The 25,892-nt window shown below is 48.9% G+C and overlaps 1 protein-coding gene across 5 annotated transcripts in view; it reads left to right on the forward strand.

Moving 5' to 3' along the window:
• The window catches only part of RYR3 (ryanodine receptor 3), a 1,864,151-nt gene that overhangs the window by 1,473,850 nt on the left and 364,409 nt on the right, over positions 1-25,892 (forward strand). For all 5 annotated transcript variants that reach the window (XM_086937034.1, XM_086937032.1, XM_086937031.1 and 2 more), the window contains one exon: positions 1,591-1,664. In XM_086937034.1, coding sequence (XP_086793160.1) covers positions 1,591-1,664 — 74 coding nt within the window. The remainder of the gene's footprint in view (positions 1-1,590; positions 1,665-25,892) is intronic.

Raw genomic sequence — 25,892 nt, forward strand, 5'->3', positions numbered from 1 at the left:
GTCTCATGAAGCCTAGACAGTTTGGAATTGATTGATAGCCAGAGACCTGCGAATCACTGCAACTCATCTTCCAGGGGCTCAAAATGTACAAGCAGACTCCCTAAGCAGGGTTCATCTGATAGAGACATCTAGCCGCAGATTCCTTAACTTAGAATTTCCCCCAAGCGCCAGTCTGGATCCAGAGATTTTTCAGCAGTACCTCTGCGCGCTGGATCCCCCGATATGTATGGACGGATCATTGATGCCACTTTAATAGGGTCAAATTGTCCCTTTCTTGAGGCACTACCACCCCCTGTGCTTTTGCTACATTGAGTCCGGAGGAGTGTGGGTGTAGGACCTCATAAAATAAATGCTACATGGAGATCTGTTAACACTTTTGCCAATAACTATTGTTTGGACTCATGTGCTAGAACAGATGCTCAGGTAGGACTGGCCTCCCTGAGAAATTTATTTGCCTAAATCTGGTTACTCTTTCTTCTCTGATCCCTTTCCACCACAGTTTGCGGGGGGTTGGCGTCCTACTCTACTCAGTGCTTATGACTATCAATGGAGATCCCCTGAGAGAGAAGGAATGGTTTTTTTGCCTTCAATCTCAGTTCTTTCTAATGGGAATCTCAATTGAAAAATCTCCATTCAAGTCAAGTGGAAGTAGCAGAGACGATTATTCAATAGCTTTCCTACCTAGTTCTGCTACCGTCTCGGCAAAATGAACTGAAGCAACTGCCACCTGCTGGGCATGATGGGATGCTGGTGGAATCTGGGCCCATAATGCCACAGACACTCTTTTCACATGTATGTAATGGCATCCTATAGGACTACACTGTTCTCTCTTTCTTCATCTTTCTACTTTAAAAAAAGGGTTTGTGAAAGAGATTCAAACAGTCAAATGACACTTTTCCAGTTAGCTTGCCTGGAATTTATATATATTTATTTATTAAGTGCTCCGGGATCCCCACACATTGGTGGGACTATTGAGTGCTTATGACTTCAATGGAGATTTTCCTGAGAGATAACTGGGATTACAGGTAAGAAAGCATTCCATCTTATGCCAGTGTTTAAAGTTTCTTCATACAAGCCATATGTGGGGACATTGGCATTGCTGGTTTCTATTCCAAAGGCTGTGATAACATGTCCTCCAGTATGATGTGCCTCTAGTAGGTCGGCCACAGAGGAAGGCAGTAAAAGATTTGATATCACTGATGTTGACACTGTAATTTTTTATTCCTGTTAAATGCTCATCACTCAGAACTTTGATACCTGCGTGGTGGAGGATGAGCTTTTAAACCAAGGCAGTGACCTTGGAAGTGGGGAATCCATGTAACATCTATGCTTTCAGTGCATTTGAGACTCATGTAGAAAAGTATCTTTGTCCTCGCACAAAGGGAAACAGTGAATCGAATTAGGACTCCATGCCAAAAATAGAAAATTTTCAGAGCACACAATGCTAGACCTTTCATTCCCTACACCTTCTCCCCGACCACGAAGGTGTAGTGCGTGTGTGGGCAAGGTCGTCTATTGTGAGCAAAGATTTCCCATGCGCAAGGCTGCTATCATTTCACTAAACCTCTCTTTATTTTCTTTTGTCAACAGTGTTCTCGACTTGAATGCATTTGAAAGGCAGAATAAAGCAGAAGGCCTTGGAATGGTGACTGAAGAAGGAACCTGTAAGTACAGGGATCAAATGAAACACATTATTTAACTCTTTCAGTACTAAGCCCTCGCAGATCCCGAGCCCCCACTAAATATGTGGACTGTTGAACGAAGGAACCTGTAAGTACATTAATGGAATGCACCACTTCTTTTCAACCCTTGTGCTACTAAACCAGCACAGCATGTCAGACACCACCCTATCCTAGTTCCCCTACGATGAACCCTGACATAACGGTATACATATGTAGTGAACATGGATATACATACATATATATATATATATATATATATATATATATATATATATATATATATATATATATATACATATACATATACATACTATATATATATATATATATATATATATAAAATATATATATATATATATGTGTGTGTGTGACTTTTCCCAGAGCCATTTTCAAAGCCTGTAACCTCATGACGAATGACTTGTACTCCTATGCATTTAAATAATGTTATAGATATGTAGTAAACATGTATGTGTTTGCATATATACATATATATACACTATCAAATGTCCCAGGCGGGGGGAGCGTTCTCTAGCTGGCGCTGGCGGCGAGGAGTGGGACAGCCTCGCTATACTTTTCAAATCAAGATCCTCATCAAAGAAGACGCCGCGCACCACTTCAAAGTTGGTTTATGTGCTTTATTTTCTGTAGGTTTCTCCCACCTACACGTTTCGGACTTTACCAGTCCCTGATCACGGTATACAAACAGTAGTCCCCTGTTTGTGTTGCAAATTTATACTAGAAAGCCCACATGGCCAGTTACGATGCATTGTGGGTGTCGTAGGCAATCGCAGTATTGCGTTGGTTTTCAACAATTATCATCATGCTTTGGGTTAGCAAGGTTAATCTTTGCATTTCGATTTGGGTAAATATTGGTGAAGTTTGTACCAATACTGATCTGTTACTTCATGTAATATGTAAGAAAACAGTTTTAAAGGACGGACAGTAGACAATTTATTACATGATGTCCATTAGTTAGATTTCTGGCTGAGTGCCTGATTATAACTTGACCCAATAAGCAAATTTAATTCGCAGACCCTTGGCATTTTCATAAATAAATAAAGTTTTTCACCATTCTGCTTATCTACCACATTAATTCATACTGAGCACTGAAAATACATTGAATTTTACATTGAATTTTAGGTCTTATACTTGATTAGATTTTACACTTTTATTCTGTAATTGCACCAATAGATCGTATGTCTCTGTTAGTCACTATATATATATATTACCTACTGGCGGTCGCCAGTAGGTATATATAGTTAGGATTTTTTCTCTATGGGATTTTTGAAAATTCTATGTCTAATAACTTTGGCGTTTGTGGACGGAATTGGCTGAAATTTTCAGGAAAATGGAACATTTTGTTTCTGAGCAGCCCCTGACAATTTGGGGGGGGTTTCATCAAGGGGGGGCCGAGAAAAAAGGGGGGTCCCAAAACGCGTTTTTCCCATGTTAATTTCCATAGGGCGGTTGGCCTCACTTTTAGCTCGAACGGCTGAATGGATTTGCACGAAACTTGGCAAAATTGTAGGGACTGTTAGCCCGATGTGCCTTTGCTAGGTCTCAATATATGTGCTCCAGTGGATTTTGAGTAATTTAGGTTAAAAAAAGATATATATCTGGGCGGAGCCTAACCACACATCTGATCTGATTGGCTGTCAGCACTTCATCCAAGAAGTGTTGGCAGCCATCTTGGGACCAATATACATGATAGCACCTCATTAAAAAGCATTGTAGTTAATAGAGGGTTTTAGGACTTTAGTTACAATATAAATCATTTGTTGATGGTACCATACTCGTTTTAGGAATTGTGGTGGGTTCCAAGGTGATTTTACCATGTGAAAAAACCTTCTGCTGTGATATCATGAATATTGTTTGAAAGAAAACTAATATCTCATGATTTTCCCACAGTGGTTTGGAAGGGGATCTATAAGCTAAACTGAAAGCATATTTTCTGTAAATTCACATTATCTTTCTCAGTCATGTGAAAATGAAGTCTGACATTCTCAGTAAAACATGTACATCCAACAAGGACAGAGACTGTCAGTTGATTCCTTTGTGTTCTACTGCAGCCTCCTAGAGTGTTCTAAAGAACAACTAGAGCGCTAACAGTCCTACTTATTACAAAGGTATGGCACACCTGAAGCCATCTTGATTGGAATAAAGTGGTAACTCTTAAAACATTTAATTTAAAAAGAAACAACATGAGGGGGTATATTTTGCCATAGAAAGTATGATTAGTGCTGCAGAATGAAAAATTAGGGCACATTTTGAGTGACTTCTCAAATCCTTTTCTATTTCATTAAAACATTCTGACATGCAGTCTCCCAAAATGGCCACCAGAGACAAAAGAGCCCAAATGTAGCCCAAATATCACCCAGATGTAGCCCAAGTATAGCCCAATGACAGAATGTCCCAGAGTGTTCTAAAGAACAACTAGAGCACTAACAGTCCTACTTATTACAAAGGTATGGCACACCTGAAGCCATCTTGATTGGAATAAAGTGGTAACTCTTAAAACATTTAATTTAAAAAGAAACAACATGAGGGGGTATATTTTGCCATAGAAAGTATGATTAGTGCTGCAGAATGAAAAATTAGGGCACATTTTGAGTGACTTCTCAAATCCTTTTCTATTTCATTAAAACATTCTGACATGCAGTCTCCCAAAATGGCCACCAGAGACAAAAGAGCCCAAATGTAGCCCAAATATCACCCAGATGTAGCCCAAGTATAGCCCAATGACAGAATGTCCCAGAGTGTTCTAAAGAACAACTAGAGCGCTAACAGTCCTACTTATTACAAAGGTATAGCACACCTGGAGCCATCGTGATGGGAATAAAGTGGTAACTCTTAAAACATTTAATTTAAAAAGGAACAAAATGAGGGGGTATATTATGCAATAGAAGGTATTATTAGTGCTGCAGAAAGAAAAATTAGGGCACATTTTGAGTGACTTTTCAAATCCTCTTCTATTTCATTAAAAAATTCTGACATGCAGTCTCCCAAAATGGCCACCAGAGACAAAAGAGCCCAAATGTAGCCCAAATATCACCCAGATGTAGCCCAAGTATAGCCCAATGACAGAATGTCCCAGAGTGTTCTAAAGAACAACTAGAGCGCTAACAGTCCTACTTATTACAAAGGTATGGCACACCTGAAGCCATCTTGATTGGAATAAAGTGGTAACTCTTAAAACATTTAATTTAAAAAGGAACAAAATGAGGGGGTATATTTTGCCATATGAATTATGACTAGTGCTGCAGAAAGAAAAATTAGGGCACATTTTGAGTGACTTCTCAAACCCTCTTCAATTTCATTAAAAAATTCTGACATACAGTCTCCCAAGATGGCCACCAGAGACAAAAGAGCCTAAATGTAGCCCAAATATCACCCAGATGTACCCCAAGTATAGCCCAATGACAGAATGTCCCAGAGTGTTCTAAAGAACAACTAGAGCGCTAACAGTCTTACTTATGACAAAAGTATGGCACACCAGAAGCCATCTTGATTGGAATGAAGTGGTAAGTCTGAAAACACTCAATTTAAAAAGGAACAACATGAGGGGGTTAATTTTGCCATAGAAAGTATGATTAGTGCTTCAGAAAGAAAAATTAGGGATCATTTTGAGTGACTTCTCAAATCCTCTTCTATTTCATTAAAAAAATTCTGACATGCAGACTGAAACATGCACTTTGAATACCAGCAGCAGACGTCCCTGGTGAGCAGTAGCTTTACTACAGTGATCTAATGTGCAACTAGAGTGCTAACATTCAGAATTTATGGCAAATGTGTGACACATCTGAATGCCTTCTTGATGGAACCAAAGTAAACAAGCATTGAAAATGCAATAGATCTCGCCCTCGTTTAAGTTAAAGCCATTCTGTTTGTAATGAGGTGGCTTTTTAGCTTTGCTTTTATTAGTGTTTTTTCAACTTTCATGTAAATAACATGCATCTGTATGCATATAAGTATATGTATGCATGCATTTATGTTTGTATTTATATAGATATACAGATGATATATGTTTATATATGTATGTATATATATATATATTCACTGAAAAAACCATAGGCTATAGACCATATATAGTTAGGAATTAGCATTTACAAAACCTTGAAAATTCACTGAAAAAACCATAGGTTATAGACCATATATAGTTAGGAATTAGCATTTACAAAACCTTGAAAATTCACTGAAAAAACCATAGGTTATAGACCATATATAGTTAGGAATTTGCATTTACAAAACCTTATTTTACTCACACAAAACCATTGAAATTCCATATATAGTTAGTTGCACTAACTATATATCGCGCACCCGCAATCCACTGCTGATGATGTCACATATTACATCATTCATGACATGGTCAGTGACATCACTGATGACATCACTGATGACATCTCAAATGACATCACTGATGACATCACTGATGACAACATCCAGTGACTGTATGTTTCTGTAAAGTTAAAATATGTCTTACATATTGAAGAATGAGTGGATGTATAAGTGTCTGGATGAAGGATTTAGTAGGTGCATGACTGACTGTATGAGTGAGTGATTAAATGTGTCTCACTGAGTGCATGGGTTAGTGACTAAACTGTCTTAATTTGTGCATCATTATGTCTGTTGTTCTGTAAACTGTTGCATGTGTTGATAAGTAGCTATATGAGTAACTATATGGGTTATTGATTGGTTGCCCAAGTATTTGTATGGGAGACTGAGTGTGTGTGTGGGTGGCTGGGAGGTGTATGACTCTGTGCATAGATGTGTGAGCAGTTGATTCACTAGATGTATGGTTTCAAAAGTGCATGTGGAAACAGCTGTATGGGCGGTTGACTGTGTGCATGAGTGTATTGGTGAGTGAATGGATATCTCAGTGCTACATGTCAAAGTAAGTACATATGTAAAACACAGTACATGTGAGAGTTGACATATATAAATAACTGTGCATAAGAGCCAGTGAATGTGTGAGTGGCTGTATGGATCATTGTGAACTTGTATCAGGGATTGTATAAGAGAGTAAATATGTGTTAGTATAGGTTTGAATAAGTAAAGTTTGTATAACTGTATAGTTGAGGAAATGGAGGTGTGATTGATTCTTTGCATGACTGACTAGGTGTGTGAGTAACTCCATGGATGAGTGACAGTCTGTGAGTGTCTGTTTACACTGATTGTATCTAAGGTTATATTAGAGTCTGAAGAGGTTCATCGTATTATCACATGAATGATATCATCAGTGATGTGATCAGTAATGTCAAATGAGATGTCATCAGTGATGTCATCAGTGATGTCATTTGAGATGTCATCAGTGATGTCATTTGAGATGTCATCAGTGATGTCATCAGTGATGTCACTGACCATGTCATGAATGATGTAATATGTGACATCATCAGCAGTGGATTGCGGGTGCGCGATATATAGTTAGTGCAACTAACTATATATGGAATTTCAATGGTTTTGTGTGAGTAAAATAAGGTTTTGTAAATGCGAATTCCTAACTATATATGGTCTATAACCTATGGTTTTTTCAGTGAATATATATATATATATATATATATATTCTGCATACCTTTGTTTCCTGTGGAACGCCCGGCCACTTCCACCTCACAAAGTTGGTGCAATTCTACGGGGCACTGAATCCCTGTAAGTATGTTAAACAGCATTCGCACTACAGCACAAATAATGCCAGCACTCCAAAGAAGGTTTCCAATCCAAAATATATATTCCTTACTGTCTCTTTCCACTTCTCCAACAAGGACACACGGCGCCACAGACATCAGTATGTTTTCTTTTGTTTTCATTTTTATTTGTTCAACACCATAGTGCAACCACACTGACAGACTGTCTATGCATTTGGCTCCCATCCTTTTACTGGATATATATATATATATATATATATATATATATATATATATATATATATATATATATATATATATATATATATTCTGAAAGAAGTGACTCAAAGCAGATGATGCTGTGCAGCCACTGGGTAAACAGAGCACAATCCTGTACTACCTGAGGAAGGCATAAACCGAAACATTGTATATTTTTGCTCTTTTGGTTACTTCATCTTGATATTACATTTCTTAGTGACTCGTATTTTTTTGTACCTGGATTTTTGCCCTGGCTAGCTATTGTTTTGTGATCCCAAGTAGTTACTAAGTTTAGATGGAGAGCAGTGGGAAACAGCCTAAACCACGCAGTCTGAACAACGTGTAGCTTAACAACGTCACCACGGACGTCTAAACCACGCATATGTGTGGTTTAGGCGCCTGTGGAAGTTAGCACTCTAGACTCAGGCGGAGAAGTGAGCAGAGGAAACCTGGGTGGAGGGTCGGAGGTGACTTCCTGCACGGACGAGGAACTTAGTGAGTACAATTTTTTTTATAACCTTTTTGGGGGCGATAGGCCAGTTTTAGGGCATAGGGTGGAGGGATGGGTAGTTGGGATGGGGATAGGGTACTTTTTACGGCTGTGGGCAGGTTTAGGACTCAGGTTGGGGGGGCTGGATCGTTAGGACAGGCATACTGTACTTTTTATGGCTGGGTGGGCGCTTTTTGGGCTTAGTGTGGGTGGCTGAGGTGTTTTTTAGCTATGGGGTCAAAGCTTTAGGACTCAGGACATAGACAGGGGTCAGGGTCGAGTTCTGGGGTGAAGGATTTAAGGCTTAGGGGTGCGGGCCGGATCAAATTCAAATATGGGGGCCAGGGATTAGGGCTCAGGCCGCGGAGTGGCAGGGTGGGCTTCGTATTTAGGGCTGTGGTCCACTTTAAGTATTTAGAGCGGGGGAAGGGGCTGGGGTGTTTTTAGAGCTGGGGTAGTATGTCAGGACAGGTGGCCGGTTTTTGGACATAGAACAGGGGCTACAGCAGAACCTTAACAATGCATATGCCTTTACCAAATATTTCATTACAACTAAATTTGTGTTAAAGGCATGCATGGTAAAGGCATGTGTGGTTAATATGCAGTTGCTGTTAAGACAGCGTTGTTCAGCCACGCATGGTTGAGGATTGCGTGGTTGGAACATACAACTAGAATAGTTCCTTTAGATGGAGCGCCCTACAACATCAGCAAAACTCTGAATTTCCTCACCTAAAATGTCTGTTTTTTCTAGCAAAGCTTTTAAGCATAGGATTAGCACCGGCTTGGAGTCAAGGATAATGAGTGGCTCATCATCGACTAGCACCAGTTGTGTTGCGGATGGTGCCTGGTGGAAAAGAGCCAGGGTGGAAGAAGGTATCCATGGCAGCATCAGTCCGGATCCGGGGGCATATCTAGAGGCATCGTCTGGCCTCTGTGCCGGCCTGCCAGCAGTAACTCAGCCTGGGCTCCTCTTCTCACCATGAGGCTGAAGGCGCGCCAGAGGGAGTCGTGGTGGCTCAAAGATGGCATGCAAGTTGTGGTAGAACTCCTAAAACCGAGCAAGAGTCACTCTGGCTTCAGGAAACTCTGGGAAACGTGGAGCTGGGTCAGATGCCGGCTCCACAGGTGGAGTGCAGGAGCCGGGCCTCGAAGCATGGGGTCAGGAGGGGGAAGCCAAAGAAAGTGTTGACTTCTTTTTGTGCTTCTTTGACTTACCTGACTTCAAATAGGGCATCTTGGAGAGGGAAGAAGAGCTTCTTTAGGAACGGCTCCAGGAATGGCCCTGAGATCTTCCTCAGGATCGGGACTGGGAGCAGGCCTTCTTCTGCCATGCCACAAGGAGCTTCATCGACTCCTTGCGGATCACCATAGCATGCACTGTCTAGCACTCAGAGCAGGCCTTGGGGGTCATGGTAAACCCAGTGTGGTTCAGACACTGCCATTTGTCTGTGGCACTCCCCATAAGGTTTAAAACCATAGGTTTAGGAGGGAACTTGTCCCTAAGCACATTGAAAGAAAATGCTTGAAAAAGGATGGTCTGACTGAGGTATCTTCTACAGATCTGCGCTGCTGGCGCAAAAAGGAACTGATGTCAGCGGGCCAGGGTGGTGCTCATATGGGCACTGTGACATAATTTCCAACGCAGCCGATGCCAATGTGCAGCTGATCAAAGCTACCTACCAGCACGCACAGCTACTGCACTTGATTATCGGGAACCAGCCTGACACCTCGGGAATATTGTAAGAGGAGTAATCTATGGTTAGAAGTCCCTATCAGAAACATGTGTCATTGGTTGCTTTTAAATATCTAGGTTGACTAGGATGGTATTTTACCAATACAAAGCTGTAATACTATGCCTTGAGTGGTAAAGCACACAAGATGATGGACGTAATGTTACACAATGGCAAAACATTCACCCCCAGTCACAGATCTGGGTTTAATCCATTGTTATTTCGCTCACTAAGCCACCCCAGTCCAGACATGGCATTATGCAAATCAGTCTTGACCCTGTGCCTCATGGGAACAGTCCAGACCGAACTGCCAAGCCATGTCTTCCCTGGATCTGAATCAGGCATCCTAGGACCAGTTTCTGGCTATCAGCCGTCTTCAGCCAGGATAGCTTGACTCCAGTGGTGTAGTGAGCACGGGACCCATGTCTGGGCATACCCTTCCCACATAGGGTGAACAGCAAAACACACAAGATGATGGACGGAATGTTGCACAATGGCAAAACATTCACCCCCAGTCACATATCTGGGTTTAATCCATCGTTATTTTGCTCAGCAAGCCACCCCAGGTCAGACATGGCCATATGCAAATCAGTCTTGACCCTGTACCTCATGGAAACAGTCCAGACCGAACTGCCAAGCCATGTCTTGACCCTGTGCCTCATGGGAACAGTCCAGACCGAACTGCCAAGCCATGTCTTCACTGGACCGGAATCATGCATCCTAGGACCGCTTTCTGGCTATCAGCCGTTTTCAGCCAGGATAGCTTGACTCCAGTGGCGTAGTGAGCACAGGACCCACGTCTGGGCATACCCTTCCCCACCTAGGGTGAACAGAAAAACACACAAGATGATAGACGGAATGTTGCACAATGGCAAAACATTCACCCCCAGTCACAGATCTGGGTTTAATCCATCGTTATTCTGCTCACCAAGCCACCCCAGTTCAGACATGGCCATATGCAAATCAGTCTTGACCCTGTGCCTTATCAGAACAGTTCAGACCGAACTGCCAAGCCATGTCTTCCCTGGACCGGAATCAAGCATCCTAGGACCGGTTTCTGGCTATCAGCCGTCTTCAGCCAGGATAGCTTGACTCCAGTGGCGTAGTGAGCACGGGACCCACGTTTCCCACATAGGGTGAACAGCAAAACACACAAGATGATGGACGGAATGTTGCACAATGGCAAAACATTCCCCCACAGTCACAGATCCGGGTGTAATCCATCGTTATTTTGCTCACTAAGCCACCCCAGTTCAGACATGGCCATATGCATATCAGTCTTTACCCTGTGCATCATGGAAACAGTCCAGACCAAACTGCCAAGCCATGTCTTCCCTGGACCGGAATCAAGCATCCTAGGACCGGTTTCTGGCTATCAGCCGTCTTCAGCCAGGATAGCTTGATTCCAGTGGCGTAGTGCGCACGATACTCACGTCTGGGCATACCCTTCCCACATAGGGTGAACAGCAAAACACACAAGATGATGGATGGAATGCTGCACAAGTGAGTGGTAAAAGGCATTTGGCATTTTTCAGTTTGGTGTAGACGGCATAATGTAATCCTATGCTTAAAGATGTTGCTGTAAAAATAGCAAAAGGTTTTGTCAGTTTAGAGAACAATTCGATTTATTGAGGCCTGTGTAGCTTATTACACAGCTATCCGCCTACAAACAATGGCCGGCAGCAAGAAAGGGTATAAAACTTGTGGTACACAGCTATTTGCCTGGGGCTGGGGCTGGCAGTGATACAGGCAATTTTATAACAAAAAGGGAAAACAAACACCCCTAGTAACCTCCCTCCCTTCCCCCGGCTCCTGCGTACAAGGCTCTTGGGAACACAAATAGTTTGTCTGGAGCCTACATGGTAGGGAAGGCTTTGTCACTTAATAGCGTAGCATAATCGGCACTGTGCTAATCCTCTGTTTGTTTTAAAGCTGTGCTAGAATAATTAAGATTTGAGGTGAGAAGATTCAGAGTGTCGGTGGTGGTGTAGGGTGTTCCATACAATGGAACTGTTCTTCACCTAAACGTAGGAACAACCCAGAGTTCTCTGCTTCTGATTTTGCATAATTTATGCGGAATTCTAAGTCAGAAAGGGTATGTGCTGCTTATAGTGGGTGCTCCCTTGTTTTTGGACAAGGCTACACCTCTCTGATGAGCTTTAATTAGCGCAAGACAACTCTGTCAGGTTTTTTTTTTCTTTTTTCATCCCAGTTTGGCTTGAATGATATTTTATCAATCCAAAGCTTTACTACTGTGCCTGGATTGGTAAAAGGCTATTGTCATTGTTTGGCTCTGCATGGGTGGCACTAGCTAATCCAATGCTTACAGAATGTGCTGTAAATATTACAAAAGGCTTTGTCAATTTCTAGCTCAGCATGGATGGACCTGCCCTAGTGGTCTGTGATTACCTCAGACAAGTGGGTGCTTCAAATTCTGCAACACGGGTACACCCTTCCATATCTGAAAACCCTTCTGTTTTTGCCACCATTACAAGCCTGGCTGGATTCAGACCATCTGTCCTTGCTCTGTCAGGTAGTGTAAGCAGCCATCCAGAATGTGCCTGCACCAGAAGGTGGTTGTGGTTGCTAGTCCCACTACTTTTTGGCGCTGAAAAATGACAGAGGGCTTCATCCTATAATAGATCTGCGCTCTCTCAATGCCTTTCTATGGAATGAGAAATAGAATATGCTCACCTTGGCTCAGGTCTTGTCTGCTCTGGAGACTGGATTGTTGCACTGGACTTGCAGGACACTTGTTTTCACATCACGTCCTGCAAGTCCACAGTGTAAGAAAGTTCCCTTTTTTGACATGGTCATCCCCACTTTTTGGCTGGCAACTGATGCAATTTTGACAGAAGTGCACTGGATTCCTGCAATCCAGGTCCCTAGTGCCAAATCTCTTTCTCCAAAACTATACAATTGTTTCCCAGTTAGCAATACCTTTACACCCCTGCAAGTCATTGGTAAATGTTACCCCAGGTACCTAGTGCATGGATACTAAAAAAGGACCTTAAGGGCTGCAGCATGTATTGTTTCACCCTAATGGACCCTTCACCACACTCATGCAAACTGCCATCGCAGGTTGCATTACATGGTGCAAACAAAAGTGATGACACAACATGGCATACCTCTTGTACCATACCTGCAGGCACTGCATGCAATGTATGTTAGTCACCCTTACAGCAGGCCTTACAGCCTTAAGGCAGGGTGCATTATATTACACGCCACTCTGATGTCCAAGTTGATTCTTGAACATTGCCAGTGAACAGGGAAGCTATCTTGAGTATATGTACTGGGCACTGGTAATTACGAGTTTGCCAGCTACATGATGGCTTCACTGAAACCAAAGATACTTGATATCAAACATCTCATAATAATAAACCCACATTCATTCCAGTGTTAGATTTTATATGCACCCTGAAACCTACTTATTCACTGGTGTGCTGGCTGACTGGTCCAGGCCTGCCTGGACTTGCTTCTGACCCCTGAGGAGGCCACAGCCCCTCTCTCAGAGGTCAGGAATAATGCCTGCTCTGGCAGGAGGTGTTTACACCTCCTCCAAACAGGATGGCACCTAATCAGCATACTACCAAGGCCGGAGGCTCCAAAGCCATGCCACCTTTGATATGTAACCCTGGCATCCGCCAGACCTGGGAGATGCCACCCCCTGCCCTGAGGCCCATTTGGCACCAACACAGATGAGAAATTACTATGCAAAGTAGGCATCGAGCACACCCAGAACAGCCACACCCTTAAGGTGAGGTGCCTGATGTGCCCCACACTAGGAAAATTCCGCCATCTTGGTGATGGCCGAATTTAGGAAACTAAAACTAGGTTATACCCACTTCCCATAGGAAGGGTTCATATAGGGGGCTTAGTGATCCAATGGGTAGATAGTCCATTGGCTCCACTCTCCACTCACCTAACACCCTTAAATTGAGTATTTAGGGGGCTCCTTGAATCCAGAACTTCAGGCTGCACTGACAACAATGAAAAAGAGGACACTAAAGAGCTGAACCTGCAAGAACTGAATATTGCTGTGGACTTTTGGCACCAAACACTGCCTGCCTCACAGAGACTTGACATTTGCAAAAACCCGACTCATCCTGCAGCTGTGTATCATCCACAAGCCCTGGAGGGTTGCCAGCACTTTACCCAGCAGCCAGCATCTCTTTGGAGTAGAGGAACTAGTCCCCTGCAGCCTGCAGGCACCGGCCACAGCTTCCAGTTTAAAGAAGCTGCTGTCCACTGGGTCCACAGAGCATTAGGCACCCAGGAGATGGTCAGTACACTGAAGGAGGTCAATCAATCAATCAATCAATGACACTTATAAAGCGCGCTACATACCCGTAGGGTCTCAAGGCGCTGGGGGGGGGGTGCCGCTACTGCTCGAACAGCCAGGTCTTCAGCTTCTTCCTGAAGGAGAGGTGGTCTTGGGTCAGGCGCAGGTCGGGAGGGAGGGAGTTCCAGGTCTTTGCGGCCAGGTAGGAGAAGGACCTTCCTCCTGTAGTCGCTCGTCGGATGCGGGGGACGGCGGCGAGGGCGTGGTTGGCTGATCGGAGGTGGCGTTTGGGAGCGTAGAAGTTGAGTCGGCTGTTGAGGTAGCTCGGGCCTTGGTCGTGTAGGGCTTTGTGTGCGTGGGTGAGGAGGCGGAAGGTGATTCTTTTGTTGACGGGGAGCCAGTGAAGGTCTCTCAGATGTCCGGAGATGTGGCTGGTTCGTGGGATGTCGAGGATGAGTCTGGCTGAGGCGTTCTGGATCCGCTGGAGTCTCTTCTGGAGCTTGGCAGTGGTGCCGGCGTAGAGGGCGTTGCCGTAGTCCAGTCGGCTGGTGACGAGGGCCTGGGTGACGGTCTTCCTGGTCTCGGTGGGGATTCACCAGAAGATCTTCCGTAGCATGCGTAGGATGTTGAAGCACGCCGAGGAGACGTTGTTGACTTGCCTGGTCATGGAGAGGGAGGAGTCCAGGATGAAGCCCAGGTTGCGTGCGTGGTCTGTCGGTTTGGGTGCGGTGCCCAGGGCGGGAGGCCACCAGGAGTCGTCCCAGGCGGAGGGCGAGGAGCCCAGGATGAGGACCTCCGTCTTGTCCGAGTTCAGTTTCAGGCGGCTGGTCGTCATCCACTCGGCCACCTCTTTCATCCCTTCGTGCAGGTTGGCTCTGGCGGCGGCGGGGTCGTTGGTCAGGGAGAGGATCAGCTGGGTGTCGTCGGCGTAGGAGATTATGCTGAGGTTGTGTTTGCGTACGATGGCCGCGAGGGGGCTCATGTAGACGTTGAAGAGGGTGGGGCTCAGAGATGATCCTTGAGGGACGCCGCAGATGACTTCGGAGGCCTCTGACTTGAATGGTGGTAGGCGGACTCTCTGTGTTCTTCCGTCGAGGAAGGAGATGATCCATTCCAGCGCCTTGTCCTGGATTCCGATGTTGCTGAGGCGCCGTACTAGGGTGCGGTGGCAGACCGTGTCGAATGCCGCGGAAAGGTCTAGGAGGATGAGGGCCACTGTTTCTCCATTGTCCATCAGGGCTCGGATGTCATCGGTGGCGGCGATGAGGGCGGTCTCGGTGCTGTGATTGGCTCGGAAGCCGGACTGTGAGGGGTCGAGGGATCCGTTCGTCTCGAGGAAGGCGGCCATCTGCTTGTTGACGGTCTTCTCGATGACTTTAGCTGGAAACGGGAGGAGCGAGATGGGGCGGTAGTTCTTGAGGTCGGTGGGGTCTGCTGTTGGTTTCCTGAGTAGAGCGCTGAGTTTGGCGTGTTTCCAGCTCTCAGGGAAGATGGTGGTGTCGAAGGATGTGTTGATGATGTCTCGCAAGTGGGGTGCGATGACAGCGTCGGCCTTGTTGAAGACGTGGTGAGGGCAGGGGTCGGTCGGTGATCCGGAGTGGATGGAGTTCATCGTGTGGATGGTGTCTTCGGTGCTGATCGGGGTCGAGGCGTGGAGGGTGGTGGTGGGGGGTGGTTGTTCGGTCATGGTGTGCGTTGGTTGGTTGTTGAAGCTGTTGTGTATGTCCGCGATCTTGTTGTGGAAGTATAAGGCGAGGGAGTTGCAGAGGTCTTGCGATGGGGTGATGTCGTTGTTTCCTGCACTGGGGTTGGAAAGCTCTTTCACGATGTTGAAGAGTTCCTTGCAGTTGTGTGCGTTGTTGTCCAACCGGTCCTTGAAAGCTGTTTTCTTGGCAGCGCGGATCAGCTGGTGGTGTTTCCGGGTGGCAAGTTTGAAGGAGGTCCTGTTGTCCGGTGTCGGTTCCCTTCTCCAGACTTTCTCGAGGGCTCGGCAGTTCTTCTTGGAGCTCTTGAGTTCGTCGGTGAACCATGGGGCCTTCTTGCTGCCGGGTCTGCTTAGCGGGGTCTTCAGTGGGGCGAGTTCGTCAAACTCATCTTCCTTCCATGCCTGAAGATGCAAGCACCTCCTCAAGCCCTCTTGTACCAATACCCAGGGTAACCGTCTCATACCGCAAACAAAGCTTGTTGACAGCCCAGTCTGGGCTACAGTGACATCACAGATGACAAGCTGACAAGGGATGTCCGCTCCACAGTAGCCAGCACTGAGGGTGGCCCAGCTGTCCTGTTTTTGCCCTCCTTTTCTGGGCCTGACTGACAATAGTGAGCGCCATGATGCATGAAATCCAGCCAACCACAAACACTCTCCATCCAAGCCGCCTGGCATGGGCCTGAAGAAACAGACTGCTCCCAGGACCCTCATGACCTGAGCTGCTCAGTGGCAGCTCCTGGACGTGGCCCCAAGTCCCCTCTTGTAGCCTATTTCCAGGTGCCCCCACCTTCCTTTCTACCACGTAGCATGCAAAGTTACCAAACTGTCCAGCACCTGGACAGATATGACCAATCTGCTGGGGACACTGTGGTCCTCACGACCGAAAGGAATCTCACGGAAACTCCTCAAAAGTATATATATGCAATAAATGTTCTTTCTCCCATAGGAAAGCATTATGTGTAAAAATGCACTGTTGGTCAACGGTACAGTCTTTTATGAAGAAGTACCTACTTGATAAAGAGGGTCTTGAGTTTAAAATATATATAAAGCTACTTGTTATTTTTACAAACTGGTGTGGATCTCCTTTTTGAGTGTGTGTATCATTTATTGACTCTGTGTGTGCTGCAAAGGTCTAACACTTCTCTCTGATAAGCCTAAGGCTGCTCAACCCCCCCCCCCCTCTAGATAGAGTACCTTGGGATTGCTAGAGCGAACCCATGTCCGCTCACAAGAGATTGCAGGACTCTTTACTCAGCATACCTCTTTTAGGTATACTACATGAAGAGACCGCTTCCTACACACAGGTGCTACCTGCAGTTCACGTTTGGCCACGTTCATTGTGCTGCTAAAGGTGGGCTGCCCCCAGGCAGTTGTCACCTACCTCAAGACTATGGCAAACCTTTTGCTGTCCGCGGGGTTCACTGTCACACCTGACAGCTTCTCAGACGCTCCCTTTCATTTGAGCCAGTGTGGATATAGTGCACTTACATGCCTATCTTCTGGGGCGGAGAGTCCAGGATATTTGTGCTATGATCCAGATGTTTGAGCCTCAATCGTGGATTTAATTGACATTGACTCTGAGGCTACTGGCTCTGATGGCCTCCTGCATCCTGCTGGTGAAGCATGTCAGACGACATAAGTGTAATCTTGAGTGGGATCTGAAGTCAAAGTATGCAGGCACCTAGGGAATCTCTCTGATCTGAAAGAAACAGGTTAATTTTAGATTCCTTACCTTAGAATATCCCCAGGCGTCCGACTGGATACGGAAAGTTTTCGTCAGCAGTACCCCTGCACGTCTCTAGGCGTCGTCTGCGGCTCCGCATCCGTCGTCGGCGTCTTGATCGCTGGTATGAAGTCGTCGAAGTACTTAGACGCCGCCCTCACGCGCTGACCTCAGTTCTTCTTTTTTCTTCACTAGCAAGCGCCGATCTGGGAAGAGCAGTACTCTTAGGCATTTTTTGACTAACCTTTTGATCACTTTTCGAGTTGACCTTCGACTTGCGGTGCCGATAGGGATGCCTGATATTAAACCTTGCGTGGCCTGTCACCGCCTGATGTCGATGACCGACCCCCACCCTCGGTGCCTTTATTGCCTCGGGGCCTACCATGATGACAAGTCGTGCCCCGACTGCCGGGCCTTGACCTCGAAGGCTAGACAGGAGCGGTCCTGTAAGCTACTCGAGCTCCGGCAGTCGGCTCCGCGCCGCTCGAGGTCCCAGTCGAGGAGGAAGTCGAGGTACCGGTCGCGGAGCCGCAGTCATCGCCGCTCGACGAGTCACCACCACTCGTTGGGCTCCAAGTCCTCAGGTAAGTCGAGGCATTCGAAAAAGAAGTCAAAGAGATGTCATCGCTGTTCCAACTCCCCCCGACGCTCGCGCGATGCGGCCGGGGGTTCGGGAGACACCTTGGCTCCGTCGGAACTGCAGGCACCGCGTCCAGCTCCATACCCGTCGGTCCCTTGGCTGCACATGACGCCGGAGGAGATACGTGCTTTCCTCACTGCCATGAGGTCGCACTTCCCTTCCCCGGTACCTGCTGAGGCACCTTCGATCCCCGAGGGTCAACTGGGAGCCTTTAGCGGGCCGGTGGCTCCGGCCCGGCACCGTCGGGTGCTTCGGCCCCGGCGCTGTTGGGTGCTTCGGCCCCGGCGCCGTCGTTGATGTAGGAGAGTAGGGTCTGCTTCCTATGGTCCCCCCCACTTTTTGATTTTGCTTTACTGGTTTTCGACTTAGATGTGGCTGTGGGCCTGCTAATCAGACCCACAGCCCAGATGCACTCTCTCTAAATTCACTATGTACTCTAGGTACATCCACAGTTGGGAATTGGTTCACCTTGTCAGACCCTGTAGAAGTGTACCATAGGTAATCAGGGCATAGGTGTAAAAAAAAAGAAGAAGCCTAGATACACATAGATGAATTTACAAAAGCAGTTAGAATTTATTATGCATGTATTTCATTTTTTATAAAAACAATCCAAGGAACATAAACGCTCAAGAAAAATGTTGGCAGAACAAAAAAACACAATTCACATGCCAAACACGTGGCTAACAAACAAACATGATATCTACAAGGAACAACAAAGACAAGATAATGTGTCCTTCTCAAAATTATGGCCACAAAGGGGCGTCAACGGCGTTTCGACCGCTGGGTTACTATGCGGTCATCATCAGGACAAGAATTTACTTGAGCGAAGGGAATTTTAGCTTAAAATACAATCAGCCAATCATAAATTGTAATGGCCCTTGAACAGAAGTCCAAACTTTAGAGGATTCTGCGAGAGAAACAAAAATTAGCGGGTAGGCGTCTCAATACTGCCTCCAATTATCCGCAGACCCGTGGGTTCATTAGGTGGCGTCTTCAAATTATGCTCACCGACATGTCCAATTAAATTGGCTCAACTCCAACAGTCACTCGCAGTAGCGGCGCTCCCAACACGGTGCCGTCCTTGGGCCTCGGCCAATGCCAGCAAACCTCCGCCTTTCATCCCTTTCGTGGCCAAGGAAGGGGCGACCCTCACATCCAGCCAGCCACAGGCCGCAGACCCAGGCTCAACGCGGTCGCGGGCGTGGTTACCACCTTAGCGGTACCGGGGGACACCAGCAGGGTCAGTCCACACCCACCCCTGCAGCATCTGCCTCTAAGCCTTTGTAGTCCGGCATTTCAGGCCCATTCGACGCCAGTGGGGGGCAGGGTCCGCCATCACCTGCCCCACTGGCATACCATCACGTCGGACAGGTGGGTGCTGCAAATCGTCCGAAGGGGCTACTCCCTCCCCTCTGAGGAGACCCCTCCAGCCATGCCACTGCAGAACTACCGCATGTCGGGGGATAACTTGCGAATTCTACAGGAGGAAGTTACGGCCCTCTTGGCCAAGGGGGCCATCGAGCACGTTCCTGGGCAAGAAGTAGGACGTGGTTGCTATTCCCACTACTTTCTGGTACCCAAGAAGGGCAAAGGAGGCCTGCGCCCTATCTTGGACCTACGGAGCGTCAACGGCTTCCTCCGGAAGGAGAAGTTCAAGATGCTGACTTTGGCTCAGGTCCTAGCTGCCCTGGACCCAGGAGACTGAGTGGTAGCGTTGGACTTGCAGGACGCGTATTTTCACATCCCCGTCCTGCCGGACCACCGGTGCTATCTGCGGTTCACGGTAGGCCACAAGCACTTTGTTTACCGTGCTCCCCTTCGGCCTAAACAGCGCCCCTCGGGTGTTCACGAAAGTGATGGCGGTGGTCGCAGCTCATCTGCGCAGATCAGGGGTTTCAGTCTTCCCCTATCTCGATGATTGGTTGTTGAAGGCGGGCTCGCCCCAAACAGTTGTTTCCCACCTCCAGACTACGGCCGACCTCCTGCATTCGCTGGGGTTCTCCATCAACGTGCCAAAGTCATACCTGTGCACCTCTCAGAAGTTCCTTTTCATCCGAGCAGTTCTGGACTCGCGCAGTTTCTGGTTTTTCCCCCTGAGCAGTGGGTTTGGGATATTCCGGCTCTGATTCCAATCATTCAGCCTTTATCCCGAGTCTCGGCCAGGTTGACGCTGCGGCTCCTGGGGCTGATGGCCTCCTGCATCCTTCTGGTGCATCACGCCAGGTGGAGGTTGCAGGCTCTGCAGTGGGACCTGAAGTTTCAGTGGGCAAAGCATCAGGGCAACCTGTCCGACCACGTCCTGATCTCGGAGGGCACTGCGAGTCAGTTGCAGTGGTGGCTCACGAACCGCGATTGGGTCGGCGGTCGCGGGTCCCTACCCCAACCGCAGCACGTAGTGGTGACAGATGCGTCCCTCCTGGGATGGGGGGACCACATGGGAGAGAGGGAGATCAATCAATCAATCAATCAATCAATCAATCACTACATTTATAAAGCGCGCTACATACCTGTGAGGGTCTCAAGGCGCTGGGGGCAGGGGGTGCCGCTATTGGTCGAAGAGCCAGGTCTTGAGGAGTCTTCTGAAGGCCAGCAGGTCCTGAGTCTGTCGTAGGCTGGTGGGGAGAGCGTTCCAGGCCTTGGCTGCGAGGTAGGAGAAGGATCTGCCGCAGGTGGTGGTTTTCCGGAAGCGGGGAACTGTGGCGAGGGCGAGGTTGGCTGAGCGGAGGTTTCGGGTGGGGGTGTGGAAGCTAAGACGGTTGTTGAGGTATGTAGGTCCGGTGTTGTGTAGGGCTTTGTGTGCCTGGATGAGGAGTTTGAAGGTGATCCTCTTGTTGACGGGGAGCCAGTGCAGACCTCTCAGGTGGGGTGTGATGTGGCTGCGTCGGGGGACGTCGAGGATCAGTCGTGCCGAGGCGTTCTGGATTCGTTGAAGTCGTCTCAGGAGCTTGGTTGTTGTTCCTGAGTAGAGGGCGTTCCCGTAGTCGAGTCTGCTGGTGATGAGGGCCTGGGTGACAGTTTTTCTCGTGTCGGGAGGGATCCATTTGAAGATCCTGTGGAGCATGCTGAGGGTGCTGAAGCAGGACGTGGAGACGGCGTTGACTTGCCTGGTCATGGAGAGGGTGGGGTCGAGGATGACCCCCAGGTTGCGTGCGTGGTCTGTGGGTTCCGGGGCTGTGCCTAGCGATGTGGGCCACCAAGAGTCGTCCCAGGCTGATGGGGTGGGTCCGAGAATGAGGACCTCCGTCTTGTCTGACTTCAGCTTCAGTCTGCTGTCCTTCATCCAGTCGGCTACGGCCTTCATTCCTCTGCGAAGGTTAGCTTTGGCGGTGTGGGGGTCTTCGGTGAGGGATATGATCAGCTGGGTGTCGTTGGCGTAGGAGTTGATGTTGAGGTTATGTTGTCGAGCGACGTGGGTGAGCGGTGCCATGTAGATATTGAACAGCGTCGGGCTGAGGGAGGATCCCTGTGGGACGCCGCAGATGATCTCGATGGATTTCGAGCAAAAGGGTGGGAAACGGACGCTCTGGGTTCTGCCGGAGAAGAAGGATGTGGTCCAGGCCAGGGCCTTCTCTTGAATTCCGGCGTCATGGAGGCGTGCTGATAGGGTGCGGTGGCAGACTTTGTCGAAGGCTGCTGATAGGTCCAGGAGGATGAGGGTGGCAGTTTCTCCTTTGTCCATCAGGATCCTGATGTCGTCAGTGGCGGCGATGAGGGCAGTCTCGGTGCTATGGTTGCTGCGAAAACCGGATTGGGAGGGGTCCAGGATGTTGTTGTCTTCGAGGTAGTGGGTTAGCTGTTTGTTGACAATCTTCTCCGTCACTTTTGCCGGGAACGGGAGCAAGGAGATGGGCCGGAAGTTCTTGAGGTCCTTGGGGTCCGCCTTGGGCTTCTTCAGAAGGGCGTTGATCTCGGCGTGCTTCCAGCTTTCCGGGAAAGTTGATGTCTCAAAGGAACTGTTGATTTTTTTTCGGAGGTGGGGCGCGATGGTTATGCTGGCTTTGTTGAAGAAGTGGTGAGGGCAGGGGTCAGATGGGGATCCGGAGTGGATGGAGTTCATGATTTCGATGGTGTCTTCATCGCTGACGTTGGACCAGGCGGTCAGGCGGCTGATGCGGGTGGTTGTCGCACGGGTGGTGGTCTCGGTGGTGGGTGCGGGGATGTCGGAGTTGAAGCTGCCGTGGATGTTGGTGATCTTGCAGTGAAAGAAGGCGGCCAGGGAGTCGCACAGTTCTTGTGATGGTGGGTTGTCATTGGTGTTGGAGCTGGGGTTGGAGAGTTCTTTCACGATGCTGAAGAGCTCTTTGGTGTTGTGTGCGTTGTTGTCTAAGCAGTCTTTGAAGGTGGTCCTCTTGGCGGTCCTGATGAGTTGGTGGTGTCGGCGGCTGGCGCTCTTGTGGGCTGTGTGGCTGTCTGGTGTTCTGTTGTGGAGCCATTTCTTCTCCAGCTTCCGGCAGGTGCGCCTGGAAATCCGGAGGTCTTCGGTAAACCAGGCGGCTTTCTTGTTGGTGTGGTTGGTTGTGGAGGTCTTGAGAGGGGCAAGGGTGTCGGCGCAGTCATTGATCCACTGTTTGAGGTTGGTCGCGGCGGTGTCCGGGTCAGTGGGGTCGGCGGTTGGTCTCAGAGCGAGGGTGGTGGTCAGTTGATCCTTGGTGATCTTGCCCCAGCAGCGGTGTGGCAGCTGTTGGGCGCGGTGGTGTGTGGTGGGTTTCCTGAAGGTGAAGAGGATGCATCTGTGGTTGGTCCAGTGGGGCTCGGTGGTGTGGTTGAAGGTGACTTGGGGGCTGGTGGAGAAGATGGGGTCCAGCGTGTGTCCAGCGGTGTGGGTGGGTGCCCTCGTGAGTTGTTTGAGTCCAAGGTTGGCGAGGTTGACGATCAGGGTGGTGGAGTTGGCGTTGTTGTTGTTCTCGAGGTGGAAGTTCAGGTCCCCGAGGAGGATGTAGTCCATGGAGGCGAGGGCGTGGGTGCTGAAGAGGTCGGCGATGGTGTCTCTGAACTGTGTGCGTGGTCCGGGTGGTCTGTAGACGAGTGTTCCTCTGAGGGTGGTGTTGGGGTCGGTGTGAATCTGGAAGTGCATGTGCTCGGCGTTGGTGAGGGTGTCGTCGGTGTTGGTCGAGACTCTGAGGGTGTCCTTGTGGATGATGGCAATTCCCCCTCCCACTCCGTTGGTGCGGTCTCTGCGGGAGATGTTGTAGCCATGTGGGATGGCTATGGCGATGTCTGGTGCTGAGGTGGCATTCAGCCAGGTCTCCGTCAGGAAGGCGATGTCGGGACAGGTGGAGTCTAGGTCCTAGAGTTCAATGGCGTGTTTGCGAGAGGAGCGAGTGTTGAGGAGGATGCAGGGGAGGTGGTTGGGTTCACTGGTTGGTGGTTTGGTGGGCTGGATGCTGCTGAATCTGCATTTCCGGCAGGCGAAGGGCCCTTGGGTGTGCTTCGGGGTGGCTCGGTAGCAGGGGTGGTCTCGTTTGGTGTTGAGTGCTTGGACGGTGCTGGAGTCGTAGTGCAGTCTGGTGTTGCGGGGAGCGCGGGCTCCAGGGGATCTGGCGCTGGGCGCGGTCCAGCGCGGACGGGCGCAGACGGGCTTGCCTTTGGCGCGCCACAGGCGCGGCCGCCATGCGGCCTCCATAAGAGGCGAAGTGGGAGGGAGGAGCAGCTGGGAGGCGGGAGCAGGGTGGCCAATGGGCGAGGGCCGGGAAACAAGAAGGAAAAGGGGGCGGGCCGCGGGGAGCAGCGGCGGGAAGCGGGGGCGGGGGGGCACAGAGGGCAGGGCGCAAGGAGCGCCTGAGAAGGCAATAAAAAAAAAATCCAAAAAGAGAAATTACAAAATGAAAACACAGCAATAAAGCACAGGGGGAAAAACACGGCAGAAGAGCACAGGGGGAAACGCAGTCACCGGAAACTGGGGGCGAGCCCTTGGCCGCGTCGGTGCAGGGGGCAGAGACTAGGGCAGATACGAGGAGCCGTGCGGCGTGGGGTTGACCTGGGATCAGAGGCCTCTGGTCTCAGGCGGAGTCCCGGCTCCATACCAACCTTCTGGAGCTGCGGGCGATCCGACTTGCACTGAAGGCATTCCTTCCCTCTGTCCAGGGAAGTGTAGTGCAGGTGTTCACGGACAACACCACCGCCATGTGGTACTGCAACAAACAGGGTGGGGTGGGGTCCTGGACCCTTTGCCAGGAGTCTCTGCACCTCTGGCAAAGGCTAGAACACCAGGGCATCACCCTGGTGGTTCAACACCCGGCAGGTTCCCTGAACGCCAGGGTGGACGAACTCAGCCGCCGGTGCTTGATGGATCACGAATGGTCTCTTCCAGCAGTGGGGAGAGCCTTGGTTAGATCTATTCGCCACCGAAGTGAACGCACAATGTCATCAGTTCTGCGCGTGGGAATTTCCAAGGTGCACTCGCTTTGTAACGCTTTTCGTCGCCAGTGGAGCTGCAGTCTGTTGTACGCCTTTCCGCCTATACCACTTCTGCCCAGAGTGCTGAAGAAGATCAGGCGAGACCGGGCCCAAGTCATCCTTGCGGCTCCGGACTGGGCACGAAGATACTGGTATCCCAAGCTACTCAGCTTGTCAGTCGATCCCCCGATTCGTCTGCCTCTTCAAGAGGACCTTCTGTCGCAGCAGCAGGGGACGGTCCTCAACCCGAACCTGTCCAGTCTCCACCTACATGCGTGGAGATTGAGCGGTGTCCGTTTAGGCCATTTGACTTGCCTCCTGAAGTTTACGATGTGATTCTGGCAGCCAGGCGTCCCTCCACAAAAACTGTATACGCCTGCAGGTGGAACACATTTGTGGCATGTTGTTCAGCAAAGGCTGTGGATCCACTCTCTGCCCCCCTTTCAGATGTTCTCCTCTTGCTTCTTTCTCTTGCCTAGCAGGGCTCTGCTCTGGGCACTGTCAAGGGCTACCTCTCTGCCATTTCAGCCTTCTTTAGGCTTCCTGATCAGCCTTCTCTTTTCAAGTCCCCTGTTGTTAATAGATTCTTCAAAGGCATCACGCACATGTTCCCTCCTGTTCCCTTCGTGATGCCTCAGTGGGACTTGAATCTTGTTCGCACATATCAGAAGTGCGCTCTTCATCTTCTGACTCTTAACACTGCATTCCTGATTGTCATCACCTCTGCCAGGATAGTGAGTGAGCTCCAGGCTCTATCTTCTAAACCTCCTTTCCTCTCTGTCCATCCGGACAAGGTTGTTGTAAGGACTCGTCCTTCTTTCCTACCCAAGGTAGTCACAGTCTTTCACATCGGGCAGTCCATCACCTTGCCCACCTTCTATCTGTCTCCACATCCCTCGAAGGAGGAAGAGAGGCTCCACCGTCTGGACCCAAAACGTGCGCTCTCATTCTATCTGGACTGCACACACCAGTTCCGGGTGGACGACCAGCTTTTTTTTGGTTACGTGGTCGCAAAGAAGGGACGGACAGTGAACAAGTGGACCATCTCTCGGTGGGCCGTCTTGCTACTCCTTGGCGAAAAAGGAGCCTCCTGTTGGGCTGCACGCCCATTCCACTCGGGCCACGGCGGCTACTACTGCCCTGGGTTGGAGAGTTCCCTTGCAGGACATCTGTCATGCAGCTACGTGGGCCCCGCTGCACACGTTTGCTAGACATTACTGCCTGGACAGCCAGGTCTGGAGAGATACATCTGCCAGTGGATTCCTCACCTTGTGAATATCCCCCTGCGTCAGCAGCATTCGGAAATTATTTTTGTAGCTTCCCGCCGACGTGGACCGACGTCACAGAGGCACGGCATCGCGCGTG

This window comes from Lissotriton vulgaris, chromosome 9, assembly GCF_964263255.1.
Source record: "Lissotriton vulgaris chromosome 9, aLisVul1.2, whole genome shotgun sequence".
NCBI lineage: Eukaryota > Metazoa > Chordata > Amphibia > Caudata > Salamandridae > Lissotriton > Lissotriton vulgaris.